Source organism: Polistes canadensis, unplaced genomic scaffold, assembly GCF_001313835.1.
Source record: "Polistes canadensis isolate GaletaPanama2010 unplaced genomic scaffold, ASM131383v1 scaffold_192, whole genome shotgun sequence".
NCBI classification, from domain to species: domain Eukaryota; kingdom Metazoa; phylum Arthropoda; class Insecta; order Hymenoptera; family Vespidae; genus Polistes; species Polistes canadensis.
In genome coordinates, this window is record NW_014569739.1 from 134,164 (window position 1) to 155,492 (window position 21,329).

Sequence of the window (21,329 nt, forward strand, 5' to 3'; positions counted from 1 at the left end):
GTATATAATCAAGGAAATTACAAGGACTATTCTTTTCCTGATTAGATACGTTTGAGTTGGTCTCGATTGCGACTTTGCACGAAAAGCCAACGACCGAATCATTTTCTAGTCACGCGATAAAAGATCCTGTTCAAGCAGCAACAACAACAATAACAAATATCCAAATCCAAAATCAAACTAAAAAACGAAAAAAAAGTAAAACAAAAATTTCGAAAATTAATATCGAAGAAATTGCAACAAAAATGTCGACTGAAAGTGGACTTTTAAATTTAAATTCAAGCAATATCGATTTATATCAGGAAGAAAAACTCAAGCCTCGATTAATTTTACGATCTAACGAAAAGAAACAATTCAAGCTAAGATTTCGTCCGTTGGAAATGGGAGATCATCAAGAAATTTATACTTTTTCGATAGTTGATAACCCTAACACCACATATCGTATCGAAGTTAACGGATTTGCGACCATTCCTAAACTTGACATGAACCCCCGCATCATTTTTCCAAAAGTAAAGATACAAATTACAAACTTTTCACTTAATTACACAGATTTGATCAAAATTTATTAAGTGCGCCAAAAGTTTTCAAGTGATTTTAAAAGTTAATCATTTTTCTTCGAGACCAATTTTTTGAAGTGAAACTTCTTTAACGACGATAACGATACAATTTTATGAAACAACACGAAGAGAAAAAAGGCATAAGGCAAAGGAAAAAAAGAGTAAGATAGAGCCGTAAGTTGTTCGACAGTTGAACGAGACTATGGTAGCTTCTAATGTTAGTGTGTGTATGGATGTATATAAGAATCAAATTATATACCCATTAAAATAATAATAATATATAAAGTACATTTGTTTAAAATTATATATACTTCAAATAAACAATTTCGATCTGATATTTTAATTAAATAAAAATTTCCAACTCAAAATCATCAAAACATTAAAACAAATGTATTTTAGTTTAATCAATCCTAAATATTAATAGAGTATAATACTGTGTTCGATTTACCTTAATTGTTGTTAATTAATAAAAAAAATGTATATTATAGTCTAAAAACACTGAATATAAATTTGACGCACCGTCATCTTTAAAATCACTGGTTAGACTGGCTCGTTATCTTCTATGAAAGTCAGTTAAAATTCTCTTGTTTATATTACTTTCCAAATAAGGAAATTCTTTTTATTACAAATATTATTTTCATTATATACATGTTTCCTTATTTGGAAAGTCATATACACAACATTCAATAAAAGAACTTTTATAGATAACAACGTGTCAGTCTAACGGTGGATTTCGAAGAAGACGGTACGTAGATTATTTATTCCGAGCTTTTAAACAACAATAGACATTTCCTTCGATTAATTAACAATCAATTAAAGTAAATAGGACACAGTTCTGTACTTTACTAATATCTTGGATTGTTTAAATTATAATACATTTTTTTTCAATATTCCTAGTCAGTAATGACATCGAGTTGAAAATTTTTTTCATCTCTATAATAATAAAATATATATTTATATATATGTATATATATGAATTAATTGATTATTTTTCACATAATAATTATAGACAGATTCACTTCTCTATTACGCGTAAAAGCCACGTCAATTCTTTTTTTCTAAGATTATGAAAAATTGTCTAAATTTGTAATTTTTCATTTTAATTGATTTTTCAAAAAATAATAAACCTGACAGATCTGTTAAAAATCGAGTCAAGTAATCAATTTTTAAAATCACTTAGAAACTTTTATCCCAATATCTGTACATCTTCATTAATCTTCGTTTATAGTTAAATTTATTTATTATTAAAGATAATGGAGAAAAAAATAGATGAAACGAACGATCCTTCATTTATCTTGGATAATAGTATCTTTGATTTTGGATCTTTGGTCTTACATAAAAAAGATAAAAGGTTTATTACAGATCATTCTTTTACTATGATTTTAATTCATTCAAGTACTTTAATTTTTATCATTTTTCTTGTTAGAGCACATCGTCGTGCAGTGGAATTTACTTTAAAAAATCTAACACCGATAGAAGCAGAAGTATCGTTACATTTCAAGGATCACAATTTAAATGGATTTAACGTTCAACCAGAAAAATTAATTATTCCTGTACTTTTTACACACATTTTTATATTCTTAAATTCATAATAATTTTAATAATTCATTTAATTTTTTAATAAAATATCTATCAATTTAGGCTAACGAAGATAAAAAGTTGATTGTGTCAGCTGGTGTTACCAAACTTGGTCCTCATTATAACACATTATATATCTGTATAAAAAATAATCCACGCGTTGAAATAATTGAAGTAAATTATTATTTTTGTAAACGTTAAAAAATACACCAAAAAATATCTCATAAATACTTATTTCTTTAATTTGTTTTGTTAATTTAGCTTCGATGTTATGGCATCAGATTGGAGGTTGAGTTGGATGAAAAACAATTATCTTTTGGACGTATACTTCTCTACAGAAAGGAAAATCGTTTTAATACAATTCGAAATAAATCCACCGTACCAATTTTTTGGCATTTTGAATGCAAAGAACCTCTCGATGCACAAATAACGTTTACCCCAAAAAAAGGTCTTTTATTACCCTTAAAAGAAGAAAGAATCGAATTTTCCTACAATGCTAGTACAGTAAGCATTTTATGTTTCATATTAAAATTATTCTCGATTAATTTTTATTTAATACTGAATTATTTTTACTGAAAATAAAAACTTGAAAGGTAGGCGTGATAGAAAATGAAATCAATTTTCAAGTATTCTTGAACGAAGACGACGAAGATCCAGTTCATAGCGAAATTATGACAATTTCGGCTGAAACTTATGACGTACTGATTGACATCAATTATGCTAATCCAATAGATTTGGAAGTGGTCAAAGTCGGTCATCCTGTAAATGCACGTTTCACTATTAAAAATCGTGGAAATTACGAAGTTAAATACGTGTAAGTAAAATACAATTTTTTTTATACAAAATATACAAGAAATATCATATTACAAAAAAAAAATTGTTTAAAATAATCTTCAGCATAAAATTCGACGAAGATGTTAAACTGAACGAGAACGTAGCAAGGCCTACAAACGTGAAAAAAAATGTAGAAATTGATCCAACTTCCGGTTCAATACAAGCACAAAAAACAATTACCGTGCAAATGACGTTTTTACCAAAAAATGAAATTCGTTTGAAGGAAGCTCCCATATTGAAGTGTCACATTATCGACACAAATAATCAAGCTATGATAGTAGCAGAATTTCCATTAACCGTTTCCCTTCTAGCTTATTATAACAGGTATAAAATCAATTTAATCCTCTAAAAGCCAATTTCATGGAACATTATAGAAAATTAAAAAAAAATATTCAAAGAAAATTGATACAATTTCGTATTCAATTTTATTTATAATCTTTTCTCTCGCACAGATTTCATTTAAATCCTTATCCTGAAATAAATTTTGGTACAATCCCGATTTGCACTAAGAAGATCATGTATCTCGATATCGAAAATACAGGTGGCTTTGCGTTCCGTTATTCGATTCAAATTCCACCGAAATCAATTTTTTTTACTGGCAACGTGAAAAAGGAAGAAAAAACTTCGAAGAGAAAAAATACCGGAAGAGACACAGAAATTGTCAGCAAACGGGATAAAAAATCTACGAAGACTGATAAAACGTAATATACAACAACAAAAAAAAACAAATATTTGATTTATAAAGAAAATATAGCAGGAAACAGAATTTCTTAAAAATATTTTTATATTATTAACAGAGAAGTAAATATTAATAAAACGTTGAATATTGGTCCATTTGTTTTAACGAAATTCGAAGCTGAAATTGAAGCCGGTCAAGTCGATACGGTAACCATAGAATGTTATCCGGAAATTATTGGTTCTCAGGAAGAACAAATTATCGTATTTGTTCCGGATACAGTTATGGAATACTCGGAGGGGAAAAAAGTAACTTTGTGTGTTGATTCTTGCATTCCATCGATCGATTTCACCAATTTCGATCGTATGTTTCGAAATAATCACATTGTCGATAACATCGAAGACTTTGTTTGTCCTAAAGAGGTAAAATATTTTACTTAATTAAGTTTAAAAATAGAAAAAAAATTAAAAAAAATACTGTTACATAATCTACAAATTATTTGAACATAAATTATTTTCTATATTTATCGTTTTGTCATTCGATATTATTGTTATTATTATATAATATCGAAAAAATTTTTGTGGTTAAACGATGCTCGGAGATCAAATTTGTTGCAAATTAATTTGAAAAAGAAAAAAAAATAATAATAAAATCATACCACACATTGATATCATGTTCGAGTAAACATATTTTGTGTCAGTATAGTCCACGGATTATTTGAACTTAAATTATTTTCTACGCTTGTCATTTTGTTATTTGATATCGCTATATTATCATTATTATTATTATTATTATTATTCTATAACAGATCAGTGCTCATACGGTATTTGCGCGTCAACCAAAGTGCCTCCATTTTCGCCGTGTCACTATGTCAAGCACACACACGAGTTGTTTCGAGCTACACAATAGAGGTATCGTACCTGCTGACATAGAAGTCAAAGCTTTCGTTAAAAGCCCTTCGAACGTGAAACCTACGACTTTCGTTGTGGAACCACAAAAGGAACGGATACCAGCTCATAGTCATACAAGGATCAACATCACTTTCGCTCCTTCATTGATCGATGTATTTAAAATTATCTTCTTTTAATTATTTATTTTTCTCTCACTTTATTTCCAATCACTATCTGCAATCAAGTTAAAAAAGAAAAATTGAAAAAAAGTATTATCTCATTATTCCAGACTTATCACGGCTATTTAGAAATTAAATTGAACTTACCAAAACACTTAGACGAAGAAAAATGGATAATCGATCTAATCGGCGAATCCTGTGTACCGGAAATCACAATAACTGAACCACCAGCAATCAATAGTGTACGTGATGGACCAATCGTAAGATTTCATCGTACACTCGTTGAAGAAACGAGTACCGACAAGTTTGCCTTTCAAAATATCGGATTGGTTCAAGCAAATGTTATCGTTGAAATTTATGATGATCCCAATACAATCTTCAGCTTCTCAGCTACTACTGAGACTCAAATTCTTTTACGTAGTACTACGGATTTTGTAAACGATGGTGGGAAATACTTGAAAATTGTATTTTATTTCCCGATAAGAAATAATATTGAAATTCTTATTTCTTCTTGCCAACAGTTCGAGACAATCGTTACGTCGTTGTTCGTACGATGCCACAAGATGTTGCCAGTTTCGAAGTTAAGTTTTATCCGAAAGATATTGGAAAATATACTGCTCGCATACGACTTTTTGTTGTCGACAATCCTTACGATAATTTAATAATAAATCTCGAAGGTGAAAGCTTCGTCGAATTAATCGTACTTCAGGATTTAGAACTTTTGAATTTTAAATCCGACAATCGTCGTGAATACAACAATTCGAAGAAACAAAAATTATCGTCTACGCTAAGTTTGTCAACAGGTGATAAAACACAATTGAATGAAACACGATAAACAAATGTTGAAACAAATTAATCTTAAAATGAAAATTTTAGAACCAATACCACCGGTGTTTCTTTCCTATAAACTGGATTACGGTACTTGTCATATCAACAAAATGTATACAAAAACATTCAAGATCATAAACAAATCTTTAAATCGATGCTTCCGTTTTCAATGGACTCCACATCCTAACGTTGTTTTCATGCCATCGATTGGACATCTTCAACATTCAACGAGCAAACAAGTTACCGCTACTTTGCTAGAATCCGAACCTAAGAAGCACGATGGTGTAAGTTTTGTTGAAAATAGAAAATTCAACTTGTATCTAATAAAAAAAAAGAAAAAAAAAAAGGGGGACCATTGTATAAAAAAAAAAAACGTGACAATATTAAATTCAGACAAAACTTGAGTGTGTCGTTAACCAAATCGAAATATCGAACAACACGGGAGAAACTTCTTGGGACGATAGGCAAACCATCGTACGGTGGGAGAAAATCGATATTGCTGATAGTAATAAGGAGGACAGCTTATCGAAAAAGAGCGTGAAACCAACTATCGAGCCAGAATATATAGCGATACCTGGAACAACTAGGTGTATAATATTGTTAATGAATGCAGTTGTTGGATATTCGGAATATTTGTCTACAGCATCTGAGATCAATTTCAAAGACACTCTAATGTTCCAAGTAAGAAGATAAATAAATATTTGTTTAATGAGTAAACCCTTAAATCGTTAATCCTTCGACCCTTATCATTTCTATAGAAACGGGAATACACGTTTACTTTATCAAATCCAAGCAACGTTAATACGGATTACGAATGGATTATAAATATGGATGAGGAATATCCAAAACGAATCTCAGGTAGTACGGTACGCCTAAACGAAAAATCAAGATCACGTAAATCTCGTTCTCGACCAAGTTCTAGATCATCGCGAGGTGTTCTTTACCCAACCGAAGAGAACGATAACGATAATTTATGTTTACATCGTTGTAAACCACTTTCTAGTTATGGTGAGCTAAAAAGGATTCTCCATAAAAATTGTGGTTCTCGTCGGTCGACTGAAAACTATGTAAAGATCTTGATCGGTTACAAAAAAAAAATAAATGATTACCCTTTTCTTTGTGTAGAACCTTTTTTAGATATTAAACCACATCCATGTACCTGCAAAGGATCGGATCTTTATAGCAGCACAGCTTGTCTGACGGATCGAAGTACCGACAGTTGGCTCGAAGGCGAGGATCTTCCGTTCAAAATAGTTCCTGAAACTGGGACGATGCTGCCTGGAGAATCTGTAGAATGTATTCTGACATTTTCCCCTAGAGATGTATTCGATTACATGGCCTATCTTAACTGCAAGTATGTTTTTAGAGATCATTGATCTCTCTCATTATCCTCATATAATCTCAAAATATTCAACGTGTATGATCACAATTTAAAACTACATCTCAAAAGTAATCCACATTAAATTTATATTATAATTGTGTGGGCTCACAAAATGATTCTTATTTAACTTCATTTTTAAACAATTTCTTAATAAGTTCTTATATCTAATTTTGTAAAATAATGAACAATAACTCCAGTATATCATATTGCTAAAAATTGAATATTACAAAAACTTTAGCCAGGGTACAATTAAAAACAGCAAAAATATTAAAAAAGGCTGATCCAGGTCATAGTATACTAAAAAAATGTATTATTCTAATTATATGATGTTTATAATAATATTTTTGACGTTACAGGATAAATAATCTTAATCCAAAATTAAAAGAATTGGTGATACCTATTAAAGCAAGAAGCGTCCTTCCTTATTGTCACTTTGATGTACCTGAAAGTGATTACATAATTAGTGGCAAACGTGATCAACAATTACCAGGACCTATTGGATATTCAATGATTGATACGATAGTAGAAAACATCAGAGTAATTGAATTAAACGTCATTGGTGTTGGTAATGTTCACACAAAGTAAGAAAACACCTTGTACACGCAAATATTTAATTTAAATATCAAATAATATTCGAATTTCGTTTTCAGAAAATTTTCTATGATTAATCCTACGGCAGATAATTATCATTTTTCTTGGAAGGATCACACTCCTTGTTCCGTTAACGAAGTTTCCAATTTTCAGTGTTTAACATCCGAAGGAATTGCAGAACGTGGAAAACAAACTGAAATGGTTTTCACATTTTTATCAACCGACGTTGGCATTTTTGAATCATTTTGGATGTTCTCGATAGAACAATATGATCTCAAATGTCTGTTTCTTTTTGTTGCTATCGTCAAAGAACCTGTAATATGCTGTACGAAACCTCATTTAAAATTGAAGCCTACTGTTCTAGGTCTGAAACATACGCATAAACTTTATTGTCATACAGTGAATATTTTATATAATTTATTTTTATTAAACAGATCTCGAAGTACAAGATTCCGTTAGTATTATTAACAAAGAAGATTTTAACATTTCTTTTAAAATATCGGAAGAAAGTCTTTACTCCGAAGGACATTATCAAAATATTACTGTGACACCCATGAACGGTGTTCTTAAAGCAAACGACCAGCATACATTTTGGTAAAAAAATATTGTTAATAATTTTTACATGTATTTATAAATCATGAAACCTTTTAGGATAAATTATAAACCAACATTAGTAGGAGAGTTTCAATTTACTGTACAATGTATTCTCAAATTTTTGAGAAATCCACTTTCATTTATCGTAACCACCATAACTTACAACATAATGCCTTGCGTCATTTACACTAACACAAAGGGTGAGGATATCAAATTGTTGGATCATCAAGACAATATTGTTGACTTTGGCAAAGTAAAACAAAAATGGGTCATGAATATATGAGAAAATAAAAATAATTTGCTAATATATTTAATTTTTATATAGGTAGTACCCAAAAAATCTAATGTTATCAATTTCAAAATAATCAATTCAGGCAACGTAACGTTTTATTATATCTGGGATGTTGGTATGACAGCAGAGATTATCAGTATGAATGCATACACAATTTCCATGCCTCAAAAGAATGGTCACGTTAAAAGCGAATCTCACGCAACTTGTTGTCTCACTTTGATAGCTAAAAGAAAAATGTTCATAAAGAATCATAGTGTTACCTTAAAGGTAACTATTTTCATTCAATTTAGTATTAAAGAAAATTTATTTAAAATGTATATTGTTCCGATTTTTCTATTATTATTTTAACAGATTTTAAAAGGTCCAACTTATCAATTGATCTTAAAAGCAATAGTTAGTAAATCTCCTATAGAATTGAGCTTTCGTCGTTATGATTTTGGTCCCTGTTACGTGGGAGAACTTGATTCGTCCCCTTATCGAACCGAATTGCGCGTGAGCAATGGCGAGAACAAGCCCTTAGTGTGAGAACATCGATTTCCTTGATAACGATATTACACTCTTTTCTAACACACATCGATCAATGAATTTTCTACCCCATAGATTGGAATGCAAGTTCGAGGAACGGCCACATATGTCGCTTAACCTGAATGGATTATCTCAAGCACTAGCAGGAAAATCCAGTATCAGTATTCCTATCATTTTTCGACCATTACAAGAAACAAAGTACGAAGAAACCTTAACGTTTTTGATCAATTCTACTATAGAAGAAAATGTTAAGATCATTGGTGAAGGAATCATTTACAAAGTAATTTTAAAAACAAAAAATATCTAACAACAAATCCTAACATTTTAAATATCAAAGTTCAATTTTGTTCTAATAAATAGATTCGTCTAGTTAACCCACGTGATAAAATAATCGAATTGGGTAACCTGCCTGTACATAGGACACTGATAAAAAAAGTACCGGTGATTAATGAGGGTCGAGCATCGGTTGACTTGAAATTCGATTTAATAAGCAATCTATCACGAGACAAAAGATACTTGCAAAAAGTACCTGCTATCTGTATCGCAAGATCGTTTGATGAAATTATCAAATCTCAAGAACACGTATCCCTGTTAGAAACAAGGGGATCTAATACAGATGACTTGAATCTTAGAATGGACGAGATGTATACTGCTCAAGCTTTGACTATTGAACCGTCCGAATTAACGCGAGTTCGACCTAACGAGAAAATAGATTTGACGATAAAATTCAAAGCAACGTCTAGGATGAAAATGTTTACTGAGAAAATAGGAGCCATGGTTGACTCGACCCTTTTATCCCTTTTTATCCTTCGTGGTAGTTGTGTAGGACCAGAATTTCGTTTAAACAAAACGTACATCGCTTTCGGTACCGTTGTTCATGGTTGTATTGGTGAAACTGGATTGGTTTTAATGAACACTGGTGACATCGGTGCAAAGTAAATTACCTAGAACAAACTAACGTTAAACACGATTATATACATTTTGTTAAACTTCGTCAAGGTTTACATGGGATTTGTCAAATCTACCGTTAGATTTTACTATTTCACCTAAATCCGGCTACTCTTCTCCTGGTACGAACGTTCATTTTATCGTCAAGTTTGAACCGATTCGGGAAGGAAATGTAATTGAAGGATACGTGAGTTTAATTATATCTGTCGTTAAAGTACAGGGTCTGATCATAAGTCAGATACTATCAGCAGTTATTCACCTCTTTAACTCGAACAGTAGATAATTGACTAGAACAGTAACCGTTTGAAACAATAGTTGTTCAAAATTCCTTTTTTGTATTAAATGTTATATATATGACTTAATATCTGTTAATTACATTTTATAAAAAAATCCTACATTTTTTTATTAACTGAATTATAAGTCACCCTGTATGAATAGGGTATTTTGCATAACTATCGCAACGATATTTCAGACACTTCCGGTTATAATATTAATGATAGTAGTGTTAGCGGGGTTGACAAATTTGTTAAAGATAAAATCATGACAGCCACTATGCAAATTATCCTGCATATATATATTGTCCATTTTATTATACGCTTAATATATCCGAAGAATACGCTGCAGGCAACAAATGTGATAGAAAAGTACGACTCAATGAGAATAAAAATAAGTGGTGCTTGTACTAAATTACCGGATCCAATTGAAACCTTATCTTTTACGACAATCGTTCGTTCGAAACAATCCAAATCCGTAAATGTCTTTAATGACAGTGTATTGCCGTGGAAATTAAAACCAGAAATATCTGGAGAATATTTTTACGTTGACAATATTCTCAATATCCCTCCGGAAGAGTCTACTTCCTGTATTGTCACTTATCAACCACTTGTTATGAATACTGAAGACAATCTTCATAAGGTAAACGAACGTGCTACTTTAGTTGGCTAAAAATAGAAAGAACGATAATCAACTGTCCAATGTAAATGCGAACTATTTTCTATAAATTAATATAATAATAATAATGTAGATATTTTTTAAACTAATATTAAACAAAAATATTGTTGCTAAAAAAACAAAGTATTGTATTATACATTTTGCATATACTTAGTTTTTCAAAATATGCATTCACTTATTGTCAGTAAATTATTTTCTACAAATTAAAAAATAATATTAATAATAATAAATGTATTAAATATATAATTACCAAAAATAAATGTTTTAGGGAACATTATTGTTAAAATTACCAGACAACAATGATCCTTTATTATACTCTTTACGTGGACACAGTTTGCCCCCACAAGCTGTAACCACAATTATACGTCAGTTCCCTGCAAAAATGAAATATACAGAATTATTACCCGTGTATAACTGGATGAACAGACATCAACGATTTAAATGTATCATAGAAACCATAGAAGAAAAGAAATTGTCTTTACAAGAATCTAATAGTATTCCAATGTACAGTTTTACTGGCAATAATAATATCGATGTACCAGCAAATAATCAACGCGACTATCGTGCTATTTTTCATTGTTATAAAGAATCATACTTCCGGTTCAAGGTAACATCGAGAATATGATTAATATAGATTCATCTAAATCTTATTTCTTATTATTATACAAATATTATTTTCTTGTTTTAATAGATCATATTTATTAACGAAGATGGAGAATATCAATATTATGAAATACAATACACCATAACAAAACCGGAAGTGATCGAATCTATCAAATTAATCACGAACGTACGTTCATCAATATGTCACACATTACAACTTTATAATCCATTAAAGGAAATTCCTATATCTTTTACAATTAATTGCCAACATCCAGGAATCACAATTTATGACGTTCCTACAACTGTCCGGCCATTGTCTAGTGTTAGTTAAAATATTGATTCACTTGGTATTATAGATAAATTTATTTTAATCAAGATTTAATTGTCATTACGATAAAATATTAGGAATTTATTACAATCAATTATTATCCAATATTAACGTCTGAAGAAACGATTGAAAAATTAGATATAAATTGTCCAGAACTTGGACATTTCCCATACGAATTACGATTAACTGCTTTACCTCCAGCCACAGAAAAAACTACGCATGTAACAGCGATGTTAGGAAATTCTATTAAATTTGCACTTCCAATAAGAAATGTTACTTCGAAAAAAGTCGACTTTGTTATCGAAGTTAGTCAAATTTAAACCCAAACAAAAATTTTATCTTATGATAAATATTTTATACAATAATTGGAATATTTAATGTAGGTAAACAACAATAGTTTTATTTGTCCGAAAAAGATTGATATCGAAGGATTAGGACAAGGTTTGATCAATGTTATTTACGAGCCACATGATATCGAAAATAGTACGGCCGTTTTAACAGCCACTTCAAAATTGGCGGGCATTTTCACGTAAGAAATGGCGGGAAATGTGTATGATTCAATTTGGATAAAATGAATATTACATCGTAATCATTATCCATCCTCTCTTTTTAATCAGATATCCCATAATTGGAACTTATTTGTTGCCTAAACCACAAGGCCCGTACACCATGACATTAAAATCACCAGTTTCTATTAAATTTAAAAATATTTTCAAAAAAACAAAAACGTTTGAATTCCTCACTAACGATTCATTAGATTTCGAGACCAAACCAACATCTCAAGAAATTAACCCAAAACAAGTTAGTATTATAATCTTTGAAATAAGATTAACATTTATTAAATAAATGTGTGTACTATTTTAAGGAAATTACTATCGTCGTTAATTTACGACAAACGAATGACTCCGAAAATGAATCTTACGAAAAATGTCCAGTAACAGGTAAACTTTCTGTATTTTGCACAGATCCTAAACTTTCTCATGTCGTTTGGATATATTATTTAAGAGGAATTGTAGAATAAATAAAATATAATATACTTTTTAATAATGTGTATTTGTTAAAAAAGTTACTTCATTTCTATTTATTTGATAAATATTTAGTAATTTGTAAAATAAATTATTGGTGTATACAAATATTGTATTCAGTATTAAAAATAATTTGTTAGTATTCTAAATAGAATTATATATATTGATATAAATATATATTTTATTATAAATACTGAGCATCTCTATTTAAAAATATTGGCCGAATAAATAGAAGTCTTTTTTATAATAAAAATTATCAGATATCAATAATTATATACCACAGTTTAGACAAATTTTATAAAAAGAAAATGACTTCCCCGATAAGTTATATAGGAAATTTCGAGAGGTTATTACCCAACACATATGCGAAGCATATATGAATACATATAAAATGGCAAGTTAAAACCGACTGGTATTTAATTCCTAATATTACAGCGACACTGGTCAGTCGGTGAGGAGGAGAATGATTTCCTTTTGAGAGCCGCGCGTGCTCCGATTTCAAGCTGCCCTAGCATTCGTAATGGTGGACGTTCGATTAGTAAACACGAGGATAAATTACGTCATTAAACTTCGAGTCTTTGGATTTGTCAACACAATTAAATTTCTAAAACCGTTGCTTTATTTATTAATTGCTTCGATAATTCATTTCAAATTTAGTGATGACATTATCTTAACCTTCAATTCCAAGTTTCAATTAAAGGATGTAGTAGCCAAGAAGGGAATCAGTTAGATCTTACAGCATTTCGATGTGTTATTTAGAAGATGCTCTCTCCATTCTAGAGGTTATTTTATCAAAATACGGATTGAAGATACATTTGAAATTAAACGTAAATCATCCCGTTTAACCTTGGCCAACCCTTCATCAATGGAGTTCAACGAACTTCTTAGTATGTTTGAGGAATTTGACGACTCTTAGTAGTCAATTATTATAAATTTAAAGTCATTGGGGAGACAGAATGGCTGAAAAATCGACAAAAATGGTAACGAGATTTCATCCAACTCATGGGGAGAACATCATACTATGTGAAGATAGTACAGTTGCTTATCGCACAGCAAGCTTTGCTAATTCTTTAGCATTCAGTGAAAAACCATTACAACCTGGTGAAATTTTCCTAGTTGAAATAGAGAAAACTGAAAGTGGTTGGAGCGGTCACATGCGTCTTGGTTTGACTTTAATTGATCCAGCCTCCGTTAAAAACAATCTGCCTCAATATGGCATGCCTAATCTTGTTAAACTGGGCAATAGCTGGATCTTTGCTATTACCAAAAGTTACAATATTTGGGATAGCTTTGAAGGTATCGCTGGGACTGGCTACGGTGAGAAAAAATTAACTTTTATTATCCGTAGACTGTCTTTGTAAATAATTTTATATTTTATATTGTATAAGGCGAAGGTATCCCTATGAGAGAGAAAAAACTGATCACAGATGGAGTAAAAGTTCAAACATCTCGTGGTGTTATACCATTTAATGCTCTTCGACCCAGTGCTATTGGATCCCACTATATTTTACCCACCGATGCTGGTAGCCGTATTGGAATTATGTACGTTCCACAAACTGGATCAGATACTGCTGAAATGCATTTTATTATTAATGGAGAAGATCAAGGAGTATGTAGTAAGGATATACCTTACAAAGCTGGACCATTACATGCTGTAGTAGATGTTTACGGTACTACAAAACAAGTGAGAATAGTGCAACTATATGGTGGTATACATTATTTCCTTATTTTCCATATTACTCTCTGTTTAATCTATTTGCAGCTTATAATTTATAAAAATATATTTTAATGCAGTGTCAACATTACAAAGCGCCTGTAGAGATGCTATTTTACAATATACCAAAAGGAACGCAGTAGACTCTCTTCCACTTCCTCGGATATTAAAGGATTATTTACTTTACCAGTCGCAGTGAGAGTTATAACATTCCATTCTATTTTATTTTTTTTCATTTCTTCTGTTTTTATCTTCATATATCAACTGCCATTTCGTTTTTTCTTGTTTTTCTACTATATATCACTTTAGGGATTTGTTTTTCTTTTCTTTTTTTTGCATTTATTTTTGTATTAACTATTTCTACATGGTTATATTATAAAGTCATGCGTAAATTATACGTAATGAAAATATTTGTACATCTTTCCATTATTATTATTATTATTTAGATAAAGAATTTTTTTATAAACAAAAATCATATTAATATTTGTATATGAGAGTGCATTAAAATAACATTCACATCTAGTATGTAAGTTATCTCCTTCCAATAATATAATTATTACTCCATTCGCGAGTGTAAATAATGTAAGAAAATATTGTTAAAAAAAGAAAAAAAAAAGGAACAAGATGAACCGCGACATTTAAAAAAAGAATCAAATAAACCGAAGGCTATCTCTTATTATAAGGCCTTCTCATTCTATTTGAAAATTATTACTATAATTATTATATAATAATAAAATCTATTATTCAACATGTGACTATAAATTGAGAACAAAATGAATCTATAATAAGACATGCCCAATGATACTCAATGCGCAAGATTTAATATTTCTTATTAATATGATAATTTGTTATATACAATATACGAAATAGAAGTAATTATATTGACGAGAATTTTTGGTAGCAATCAACGTTTGACTACAGTGAGAATGACTGTATGAATGCATAAAAATCTTTCAAAATCTGAGATGTTTTTCAAAATAAATGTATTTATAACTAAACATTTTTATTCATTTAGGTAACATTCTTCCTTTTTTTTTTATTTGTTTCTCCAATGAAAATAAAAAAAAAATATGTTATTACTCGTAATTTAATATATTACTTAACACTATCAAGATTATCAAATATGATATTGTTTTAGAGTATAATTTTTTAGTAGTAGATTAAATCATCATCATTAATTAATCTCTACCAATTATAAATTTATTAAAAAGAAAATAATCAGGCGAAATGTTTTAAATATTATTTCCAGAAGATTCGGTTGGAAAATATATGCTAATCAAAATGATGTAAGCAAGAAAAATGCAAAAAAAATTGATCCAACTGATAAGCATCACAACATGTTTCCAAGATGCTTCATTTTTCTTAAAATTTACAAGATTGGTATTGTCTTCGGCTTTAATTTCCAATTCAGCGGATGCTTTAGGATCTAAAATACTAATAAGAAGAATCCGTCCTATTTTACTCTTAACAATTGCAGAAATTCTCATTGCGATCCATGTAGGAGTCTCTGTAGTTAATTCTAACAAACGTCGTAAAATACTTGTCACGATAAGAGTAAAACATGCTAAAGCAAATGACTTTTCGAAGAGTTGCACTGTGAAAAAGTAAAAATTAAAAAAGTAAACTGATCTATAAAATTGTCGATTAGAAACAAAATTTTTTGTATATAAATGAATACGAAAAAATACTCACATAACATCGCAGATTCAATAGCAATTCCAGGCATATCCCAGCGAAAAATTTGTAAGTATAACAAGTGACAAATGAAATTTAAATTAGCAAGTATCATTCGTTCGATAGATTTTGGATCCAGCCATAGAGTCGTCAGTGTCATTATTATTAATACTAAAAATAAAAAAAAAATAAAGAAATAAATCTATCAACGTAAATCAAATTTTTACCGCCATTGCGCATGTGTCGCCATCTTTTTTCCCGCTCTTTCAAACTTCAAATTAATTTTCGCGACACGTACGATATGTTTATATAACCATTTTTTTATCTTATATAAAAAAAAGATAATAATTTTTATATAATTTAATAAACGAATAATATTAACAAAAATTATACGTACTGATAATTAATAACAAGTGAATGACACGGATATCGTTATAATGTCGTCTCAAGATAAAATTAAAAGAAATTATTTGAGATGTCATATTCATTCCAAATTTGAAAGGTTCCGTGTGGGTAGTAACGTTAGTTTGTACCACATTCCATTCCATATTTTTTTGAAACTCGTACATGATATTCTATATAAAATATAATTCAAAGAAAATACAAAATATTAAAATAAAATATTTAATCAAATATTTCGTACTCCGGTTTCAAGAAAATCAATCTCCTCGCTAGAATGGGACCAGGAACCAATTTGAATAGTACAATTCTGTACGTCGTAAGGCCACCAGGTATAATCCTTAAGACATTTTACTGAAAACTTAGTTGTAAGTACACATTTGACTCTACCTGTGTTGGATAACCAGCAATTGTCAAATGGTATTTCGTGTTCTTCACTATACGCAAGATAAAAAACAAACAAATAAAATGTAAATAAAAATAAATATATATAATCTAAAACGATAAAACAGTGACATAATATATATATATATATATATTAAAATCAACCTACGAATTGTGTACCATGATATCCGGTGTCCATAATTCTCTACTTATTACGTGAAGGAATTTAACATCGTTAAATTGCGACGGTTCCCAAGTAAGATGGTCATCATGCCACATCTTACATACAAATATACAAAAAATAATATTAAAACAAACAAAAAATATAAATGTATACAAATACATAAAATATATTATTTTACTCACGAGTATTGCCCAACAATGTAATTCCATGGAATCAGCTAACTCATTCTAACAAACGATATTAACGAAATAAAAGAAAACGAACAAACAAAATACATTTCATTATTAACAAAAAAATGTGTTTATTAAATAAAAATCTGAATAATGCTTACATTGATGATAAATTTCGGCAAAAGTCCAAAATAGACAGATGTCTTTGTTCTATGATCTGACACCGGTCTGATATCTTCAACATACTCGCAAAAAAGATGTCTCCTTAACTGAAGAACCGCAGACTTTGTTTCGATTTCTTTACATCCTATGCTTTCCTCTACCTCATAATCACGTAAAGAAAAAAATGCATCACCAGAAGTAACATATCCAATTAATATCAGAGCAAACAAAATAATGCTTATTTTGTTGAACATCATCGCGAATGATGACAATTAAAACGTCCGTACTTAACAACTGAACTGTTTATACGTTAAAATTGAAAGAAACGACGGTACGCCCAATGTAATATAAAACTGCACAGATTAATGACCGCCCACCAGAAATCATATTCTTATCATTTGAAAAGATTTATATATATATGCACACCATAACATTATTGGAGTAACCAGTTAATTCCAATTAAATCAAAATCATTTTGACGAGAAAAATCTCTGCGTCAATATTCATCAAACTCACTTCGTTTATTTTTTTTATAAATTAGATAATAATTATTGAATAAACTATTATTATTATTATTATTATTATTATTATTATTATTATTATTATTATTATTATTATTATTATTAATTAGGCTTGACTTTCTATATTTTGTCACATTAAGTATTAAAAGGGTTTTTAAGAATCGAAACAAGTATTTTTTATAATAACTAACAGTTTATGTAATTTATTCAATGTACATACTACAAATATTAAGTAGAATTACAAAATACATTTATGTGTATCTTTAAATATAATAATATAATTCAATGAATAAATTTTATGTACAAATTTTCTTTTTCTTTTTTTGATTGTCGTAAAAAGAAGAAATTAAAAAGTACATTATTTATAAATAATTTTAACTCTGATTGGAAGGTACAAGAATAGTAAAACTAATCAAGTAGGTCAAAACAACAGCTATGAAAGACAACCATTCGACGATTGCAGCAAATTGTCGCCAAGATGATTCCTTCTTCCCGTCACTTACTTTCGTTAAATCTGAATTTTCCTCCGTTTCATTGGCCAATATACCAGTGGTCGAGGTTTTCGATTCATCGTCAGTTAGGATCAAAAAACGTCCAGCTCTGTTATTCAAAACGAAAGTGATTGTTGACGAGACCCAACTTGGTGTTTCCATGTTCATATTTTGTAATTTTCTTAGCAAAGCTGTCAAGATCAATGCGAATGCAGCTAACGCAAGAGAATCGCGATAAAACAATACTGAAATTGTTAAGACTTTTTAATTAAACCTTTCAATATTGCGCAAACGAACTGCTGATTTGTCAAGATACTTACAAATGTGTGGTACATTTTCACCGTTATGGGGTACTTGCCAGTGCAAATCAAAAAGGCAAAGAAAATGACAAATGAAATTTATAGCCGCCATTGCTATTCTTTCGGTCGACCTTGAGTCCAACCATAAAACCGTCAATGTTAACACTACCATAGCTTTTAAAAAGAAAAATTATAAACAATCAAAAGAATATTCTAAACGTGATTTCGATTAATATTATCAAGATCAACTAACTTATGGCAGGTGTAACAACAGTGACATGTACCAATCCTGATTGTCTTTCTACTAAAAAGGTATAAATAAGTACAGGGAAGGTATCATTAGGACAACAATCGAATTTTTTTACTGTCTTCGTAGCACTTGAGATTTTCAAACTCCATTCCGTATTATTCACATAACCGTCCATCTCGTACTATAATTAATAATTATTTTAATAATTATCTTTTTTATGAAAAAAAATTCATGTGTTCAAGATTTAATATTTTTCGAAAAAAAACAAACGTACTCCTTTTTTATCGAAATGAAAATTAATTTCTTCTCCAGTATGCGACCACGAACCAAACCTAATACGACATACGTGCTTATCGTAGGGCCAAAAAGTAAAATCCGTGATACATTTGGTTACGTATGACAATGCCGGTATACACATAACCGAGCCTGTGTTAATGAGCAAACATTTGGTCGAGGGAACACCATTTTGTTCTAATGACATATCACCCCTGCAACGTTAATCATTTGACTATAATAAAAATAAATTTAAGAAGAAAAAACAAATTTTCAAATATTTTTTTTACTTACGAATTATAAACTGATAAATCTGGTACCCATATTTCATCGCTACTTATATGAAGAGAAGTAATACCATCAAAATTGCTAGGATTCCAAGTGAGATGTTCATCCTTCCAGTTCTGTTAATAAAAATGAAAGTAAAATCAAGATAAAAATATTTGCAAAGGATAAAAAAAGAATTGAATATGGTATCTTACTCACAAGAGCCATCCAACTGTGAAGAGTCATCGCACTACTCCAATCATTCTAATTAAAAAATAAAACATAAATAAAAAGAAAGTTACGATATAATATATTATATTGAAATAATTAATTTTATATTAGAATTTACATTAAACAAAATCTTACAAATTCTAAAAACCTTGGTACGAGTTCCAATGTAACATTAGTGACCTCTTGCTGATTGGTTGTAGGTCGAACGGTTGAATCATATTCACAAAAAAGATGTCTCTTTAATTTCATCATCATCGACGTATTCTCGATAGGCTTGCATCCAGGTGTAATAATTGACGGTAACTTGATAGCATCTACAAATTATACAATAAAACAAATGTATCTATTAATAATAATAATTAATCAAAAACCCAAAGAAAGACGAAAAAAAAGATGAAATTCTGCACATCTTTGTTTTTCTTTTTACTAAACTCATCAATTCCGACATTTTTATTAGTATTCTTTTTTTTATTTTTTCCTAAATCACATTAGGTATAATTTTGTAAATTATAAAGAAGATAATAGATTAATCACTCTGTATAAATTCATTATAAATGTGGCGCTAAAATTTTGTCATTCACGTACTAGTCCATTCCAGCAAAGAAATGATAAAGAAACCGAACAACCACGGTATCCTCATTTTGGTTAAAATGAGCCAACAGCTCCAAGTCGACTAAGTTGAATTACCATTAGCAGCGAAATAATTAACAAAACGCCCCATGAAATACGAAACTTCTAACGCCCCCCATACCGGCCTATCAATATCTGTTCATGAAAATTTTTTTTTATTTTTACATTCTTCTTTTTTTTTAACTGCTATCATTATAATGCGATTTTCTCCATAACAAATTCTATCAATTTTTAAAGCAATATTATGAAAAAGAATCATTTATAAACAAATATCAAATTTATAAATATTACATTTAATTAAAAAAAGAATTTATTAAAATAAAATTTTGGAAAAATGTGATTTATTTTGATTACGTTTGATTCTCTTTTTAACAAGGCCATTTTTAAATTTACCCACAATGAAAAATCAGGCTTCGAAATATTTAATTTTGCTTTCCGATTGCATTCCGTAAAATATTTTGTAAATCATTTCAGAATAAATATTTTAAACTTTTTCTAATATTATAGAAGAGGTTTTCTTGAGTAATATAAAAGAGAAAGGTAGAAAACGATGACGTATCTTAAAGATCCGCGTCATCGTTTATTAATATAAACGTTAACTGTTTCTATATATAAATTTCTGAAACGAAGTGAAAAAAAAGAATGAAAAACATGTGACAATATATTATAAAAATATTATTAATCGATAACCTTTTATATTTGGATCGTTGTGATTATATCAAAATTGAAAAAGATTTTCGATTATTTTCATTAATATTTTATTATTTAAATTTTATATGAAAATAATTTTATTACTTTCTCATAAATATTTTTGTCGTCGTTTTAATTTTCTCAATAATTGGGGATGTCTACTACAATTCTTTACGATATGCATAGGAAATGGGACATGTCTTTTTTGTCTTT

The 21,329-nt window shown here is 29.5% G+C and overlaps 4 protein-coding genes across 7 annotated transcripts; 2 read left to right on the plus strand and 2 right to left on the minus strand.

Annotated features, from left to right (window-relative positions):
• Positions 1–242: 242 nt before the first annotated feature.
• On the plus strand, positions 243–12,761 carry LOC106789579 (hydrocephalus-inducing protein-like; the record flags this gene model as incomplete). The annotated part of the gene is made up of 32 exons (XM_014753919.1): positions 243–506; positions 1,259–1,299; positions 1,981–2,107; positions 2,196–2,297; positions 2,394–2,636; positions 2,726–2,946; positions 3,030–3,290; positions 3,419–3,517; positions 3,764–4,064; positions 4,451–4,705; positions 4,822–5,155; positions 5,233–5,502; positions 5,588–5,844; positions 5,933–6,220; positions 6,298–6,547; positions 6,665–6,893; positions 7,277–7,501; positions 7,571–7,875; positions 7,946–8,105; positions 8,163–8,358; positions 8,431–8,700; positions 8,749–8,918; positions 8,998–9,202; positions 9,283–9,857; positions 9,922–10,057; positions 10,495–10,785; positions 11,090–11,428; positions 11,513–11,746; positions 11,830–12,057; positions 12,136–12,281; positions 12,370–12,553; positions 12,618–12,761. Coding segments are annotated over exons 1-32 (7,350 nt in total), but the record flags the coding sequence as incomplete, so codon positions are not given.
• A 465-nt stretch (positions 12,762–13,226) lies between these two features.
• On the plus strand, positions 13,227–15,155 carry LOC106789617 (neuralized-like protein 2). 4 transcript variants are annotated; one of them, XM_014753992.1, is made up of 3 exons: positions 13,227–14,094; positions 14,166–14,483; positions 14,572–15,155. In XM_014753992.1, exons 1-3 carry the CDS (start codon positions 13,734–13,736, stop codon positions 14,688–14,690), a joined length of 798 nt encoding a protein of 265 aa, XP_014609478.1. In that variant the 5' UTR covers positions 13,227–13,733; the 3' UTR covers positions 14,691–15,155. The 4 variants fall into 4 exon arrangements, with proteins under 4 accessions (XP_014609478.1, XP_014609479.1, XP_014609480.1 ...); XM_014753993.1 differs by having other exon boundaries at positions 13,228–14,094; positions 14,166–14,461; XM_014753994.1 differs by having other exon boundaries at positions 13,228–14,094; positions 14,166–14,461; positions 14,540–14,627.
• A 564-nt stretch (positions 15,156–15,719) lies between these two features.
• LOC106789583 (neuronal acetylcholine receptor subunit alpha-3-like) lies at positions 15,720–17,748 on the minus strand. Its single transcript, XM_014753923.1, has 7 exons — positions 17,464–17,748; positions 17,315–17,359; positions 17,118–17,227; positions 16,809–17,001; positions 16,563–16,740; positions 16,184–16,336; positions 15,720–16,085 (listed from the first exon to the last, which is right to left on the minus strand). The coding sequence occupies exons 1-7, from the start codon at positions 17,719–17,721 to the stop codon at positions 15,724–15,726; spliced, it is 1,299 nt and encodes a 432-aa protein (XP_014609409.1). The 5' UTR covers positions 17,722–17,748; the 3' UTR covers positions 15,720–15,723.
• Positions 17,749–18,325: 577 nt separating this feature from the next.
• Positions 18,326–20,457, minus strand: LOC106789582 (neuronal acetylcholine receptor subunit alpha-2-like). The gene is made up of 8 exons (XM_014753922.1): positions 20,382–20,457; positions 19,932–20,110; positions 19,785–19,829; positions 19,593–19,702; positions 19,300–19,513; positions 19,029–19,206; positions 18,797–18,949; positions 18,326–18,721 (listed from the first exon to the last, which is right to left on the minus strand). The coding sequence occupies exons 1-8, from the start codon at positions 20,434–20,436 to the stop codon at positions 18,360–18,362; spliced, it is 1,296 nt and encodes a 431-aa protein (XP_014609408.1). The 5' UTR covers positions 20,437–20,457; the 3' UTR covers positions 18,326–18,359.
• Positions 20,458–21,329: the final 872 nt, after the last annotated feature.

What these genes read in the sequence shown, in the direction of transcription:
- LOC106789582 (XM_014753922.1), bottom strand. Translation starts at nt 20,436, where the DNA reads ATGAGGATACCGTGGTTGTTCGGTTTCTTTATCATTTCTTTGCTGGAA. An exon ending in TTCTTTGCTGGAATGGACTA is followed by an intron (nt 20,111 to 20,381) that starts GTACGTGAATGA and finishes TATAATTTGTAG; the next exon opens with ATGCTATCAAGTTACCGTCA. An exon ending in TACCAAGGTTTTTAGAATTT is followed by an intron (nt 19,830 to 19,931) that starts GTAAGATTTTGT and finishes TTTTTTAATTAG; the next exon opens with AATGATTGGAGTAGTGCGAT.
- LOC106789617 (XM_014753991.1), top strand. Translation starts at nt 13,734, where the DNA reads ATGGCTGAAAAATCGACAAAAATGGTAACGAGATTTCATCCAACTCAT. An exon ending in TATCGCTGGGACTGGCTACG is followed by an intron (nt 14,095 to 14,165) that starts GTGAGAAAAAAT and finishes ATATTGTATAAG; the next exon opens with GCGAAGGTATCCCTATGAGA. An exon ending in AATAGTGCAACTATATGGTG is followed by an intron (nt 14,487 to 14,571) that starts GTATACATTATT and finishes ATTTTAATGCAG; the next exon opens with TGTCAACATTACAAAGCGCC.
- LOC106789583 (XM_014753923.1), bottom strand. Translation starts at nt 17,721, where the DNA reads ATGATGTTCAACAAAATAAGCATTATTTTGTTTGCTCTGATATTAATT. An exon ending in TGCCGAAATTTATCATCAAT is followed by an intron (nt 17,360 to 17,463) that starts GTAAGCATTATT and finishes ATCGTTTGTTAG; the next exon opens with AATGAGTTAGCTGATTCCAT. An exon ending in TACATTGTTGGGCAATACTC is followed by an intron (nt 17,228 to 17,314) that starts GTGAGTAAAATA and finishes TTTGTATGTAAG; the next exon opens with ATGTGGCATGATGACCATCT.